The sequence below is a fragment of the Corvus brachyrhynchos genome, unplaced genomic scaffold (genome assembly GCF_000691975.1).
Source record: "Corvus brachyrhynchos isolate BGI_N302 unplaced genomic scaffold, ASM69197v1 scaffold830, whole genome shotgun sequence".
Lineage (NCBI taxonomy): Eukaryota > Metazoa > Chordata > Aves > Passeriformes > Corvidae > Corvus > Corvus brachyrhynchos.
In genome coordinates, this window is record NW_008235721.1 from 52574 (window position 1) to 56469 (window position 3896).

The 3896-nt window shown below is 48.4% G+C and overlaps 1 protein-coding gene across 1 annotated transcript in view; it reads right to left on the reverse strand.

Moving 5' to 3' along the window:
- The window catches only part of HOXC12 (homeobox C12), a 2520-nt gene extending 2252 nt beyond the window's left edge, over nucleotides 1–268 (reverse strand). Inside the window, exon 1 of the mRNA XM_008630822.1 lies at nucleotides 6–268. Coding sequence (XP_008629044.1) covers nucleotides 6–268 — 263 coding nt within the window. The remainder of the gene's footprint in view (nucleotides 1–5) is intronic.
- Between the last annotated feature and the right edge of the window lie 3628 nt (nucleotides 269–3896).

The window sequence follows — 3896 nt, forward strand, 5'->3', positions numbered from 1 at the left end:
GTCGCCGCGGGAGCTCGCAGGCGCGGCCGAAGCCGGGGGTGAGCGCCACGGGCGTGCCCAGGGAGGGCTGCGGGTACCCATTGCAGGGCTCCGAGGATGCCCAGGCGGGCAAGGAGCCAAAATTGTCCCTCCTGGGGTAGGACAAGGACGGCAATCCCGGGATTTGGCCGCCGGACGCGCGGAAATTCGGGAAGTAGAAGGCGTCCCCCGTGTGGATGTTGACCAGCGGGCCCACGAAGCCGGGGTTCAGGAGGTTGTGCTCGCCCATTTTCCGCGGGGCCCCCGCGCATCCGAGGAGGGGGCAAAAAAAAAATTATTGGGATTTTTTTGCCACTTTTGCGCCTTCCCTGCCATGAAGCGGGGTTAAAAGGCGCGGCTCCGACCCCTCCGTCCCGCGGCCGCCGCCGTCACGTGAAGCCCCAAATCGCGCTGGGTGTCCCCCCCTTTGTCCCCTCCTCCTTTTTCCCTTCCCCTCCTCTTTTTTCCCTTCCCTTTTTTCCCCTCCCCTCCGCGGCCGAGACAAAACAGCGGCGAGTTCCTCCTTTTTTTCCTCCTTTCCCCCCCCTTTTCCCCCCTCCCGCATTAAAAAAATAAAAAATCGCTAAAAAATCCCATCAATCCCCTTTTCGCTTAATTTCATTTTTGGGGATTTTAAAGTCGCTGCAGCGCTGGCGAAAAGCCCCGAAAATGCCATTTTTAACGGGAAAGATTTGGGGTTTTCACCCCAAAACCTCCAGCCCCCAGCCCGGGGGGAGGAAAGAGCGGCGCGAGCGCGGCCGCTCCTCATTAATTAACTCCTTTATTAACTAAAAGCGCGGATTTACAGTATCGCCCCAATAAATCCCCATTAGATATTGTGTCATATAAACTTTACGGGGCTTTTTAAGGAGACGGATGACGCTGCCCGCAACAGGCTCCGATCCAGACGGAGACTTGGAAGCGATTCCCGACCTTTTCCACCTTTTTTTATTTTAGATCATTATCATCTCTTTTTTTTTGGCCATTTAAAATCCTTTTTTGTCACTTTAAATAGTTTGAAAATCTTTTTCGGTCATTTTGTAATCATTCAAGATCTTTTTTTTTATCATTTTTGGACATTATTTTATCGGGTTTGGTCATTTTTTAATCATTATTTTCATTTTCCCCCGCCTTTTCCCGGCCCCCGCGGCTCCGTGGAGGATCCAGCCTCTTCCCAGACTCTTGCCGGCCTCTCCAGGTTTTTTTTTTAGGAGCAATCCATCGGTTTTATTAATGAGCTGTGGCGCAGACAGCGGCCAGGAGGGCTCCGCGCTCCCTCATCCATCCCCTATAGATCCCAGAAGCGCCACTCTAATCCTAAAATCTGATTTTTTCCCCATTTTTCCCCGGGAATAATTGGAAATTCCCATCTTTCTGGCCCATCCCCACCCCTGGAAGCCGCTTCCTCGCCGCTTTAATTCCATTTATTTCGCCCTCGCAGCTCTTCCCTCCCGCCCTTCCCCTTCTCCCGAGGAAAACGAGGAAAAATAATAAAAAAAAAATCAATACCGGCTCCTTCCTGCACAAAATAAACTCAAAAAAAAAAAAACAAAAACCTGGAAGGGGGAAAAAAAACCTGGAAGGGAAATACAATCCTGGAAGAGACGCTTTGAATGGAAACCGGGAACTGCCGAGGGTTTGGGTTGGAATTTTTTCCTCTTTTCTGGTTTTTGATCCTTTTTTTTCCCTTTTCCCACCTCTGTTGTTCTTTCGGAGCAGCCCAGCTCCCTCCCCCTCGCTGGATTTTTGCATTTTTCCTCTCCAAAACCCCGGGAATATTCCCGCAGAAGGAAACCCGCCCCATTCCCATTTCCCCCCTTCCCACCGCAATATTTTAGGGATTTCCCCCCAAAACCTCGCATTTTTTTTTCCCTCCTGGACCCCCCAAACCCCCGAAAAACCCCGGAAAAACCCCAAATCCGTCAGGTGCCGCTCTCCTGGGCGCCTTTTCCTTTTCCATGGACAGCTCCCGGGGGTGGAAAAGCCCCGAATTCCAGCTTTTCCATCGTTTTTCCAGCCTGGAAAACTCCATTCCTACCTCGCGGAGCTCCGCGCCCACCTTTCCCCGCGGAGGCAGCGAAGCTCGAGCGAGAAACGTTCCCTTGAAACGCCAAGAATCGGGGTTTTTTGGGGGATTTTTTTTCTTTCTTTCTTTCTTTTTTTTTTTTTTTTTTTTTTTTTGTTTTTTTTGGGCGTTTTTCAAGCCTTGCCAAGGAATCTTTCTCCCCGCAGGTACGAGGTGGGAATGAAAAGCTGCTCCCGGTTCCTTCCTGGAGCTGCAGGGATGAGGAGAGGAATAATTTATATAAATTCCGAGCACGTGATGCCCCGCGGTTGGCTTTGTTCGCTCCCATTTCTGCTTTTTTTTGGGGCGAAAAAAAAATTCCTTCCTCTTCCCTCCGCCCAAAAATTCCTGCCCCGGCTGCTCCGGGGCTTCGTTCCCTGCTGGAGAAAGGGAATTTCTGCTCCAAAATCCTGGGCTTTGGGGGGGTTCCCCTCAAATATTTGCATTTTTTAGCGGGACGAGCCCAAAAATTCACTCAAAAATCGCATTTTTGGGGCGGGGTTGAGCGAGGGAGCCTCAAAGTGAGAAAAGCGATTTCTTCTTCTTCTTCTTTTTTTTTCCCCTCTCTTTTTTTTTTTTTTTTTCCTGGTTTCTCCTGGTTTTCCAAGCTGGGAAAAGCCCCGAGCATTCCCGGGAATATTCGAAGCGTGGCCTTGAACTCTTGGAGCAGAACTCGCAGCGAGGAGCGGATTGAAAACAGAAATAAAAATAGAAATAGAAATAGAAATAGAAATAGAAATAAAAATAAAAATGGAAATAGAATTTATTTGAAGCCCCGAGGACCCTTCAGCGACGCTCCCGCCTTTCCAGGGGGAATTTTTTTCCCATTAAAATCTCATTTCCCAGCTCAGCTCGAGCTTTTGGAATGCTCGGCTTAGCTGAGCGCCGCTTAAAAAAACCCCGGGGTGGCTTTCCTAAAAATATCCCAATTCCCACTTAAATTGCTCAGAAAATCCCCTTCGTTTTTTTATTTTATTTATTTTTTTTTTAAACTCAAAAAAGGCCCAGATAAAAAAATTCCCTTTTTCCCACTGGGAAAAATCCCAATTTTCAGACAAAGATGATTTTTAAAGATTATTTATTTTAATTTTTTTCCCTCAGATTCTGGAAAAACGTCGGCCTGGAAAGAAAATTCCCAGCCCGGGGGAAAAACCAGCCCCGAAATAATAAAATTCCAGCCCCGGAGTAATAAAAATCCAGGGAAGAGGGGGAGGAAAAGCGGCTGGAAAAGCGGGATCGCAGTTCAAGGTCACTGTCTAGGGTAGTAAAAAGGGTCGGCATCCCATGCTAATGAGCATCCCTGGCTGCGCGGGGAAAACATTCCCAACTTTTGGGATGAATTCCTGGACTTTTGGCGCTTTTCCCCCGGTTTTATTCGTGGGATTTTTTCCTTTTCTCCTCTTCCCTTCGGGCGCCGCCGCGACCCTGAAAATTTCCCTTTTTGCCTCTTTTCCCCCTCCTGAATTCCATTTTCTTTTTCCAGCGCTCAGCTCGGCCTGGATGGGGATTTTTATTCCCAAAATCTCCATTCCCATCTCTTCCAGGAACCCAAATAAAAATACAAATAAAAAATTAAATCAAGAGATCCCAAATCCTGCGGCCTCAGCCCCAATTTTCCGGCTCCGATGGGAAGGACTCGACCCCACTCGGAATTTTCTCCCCAGAAAATGAAATTTAACCTTCCCGAGGCCAAAATCACCCAAATTTTTCCCGGCTGGGCGAAACATTTGGGAGGGAAAAAGGAAATTTAAAGGGATTTTGGGGAGTCTGGAGGTTGGAAAAACAAATCCCATTTTTTTTTCCTTTCCCCAAT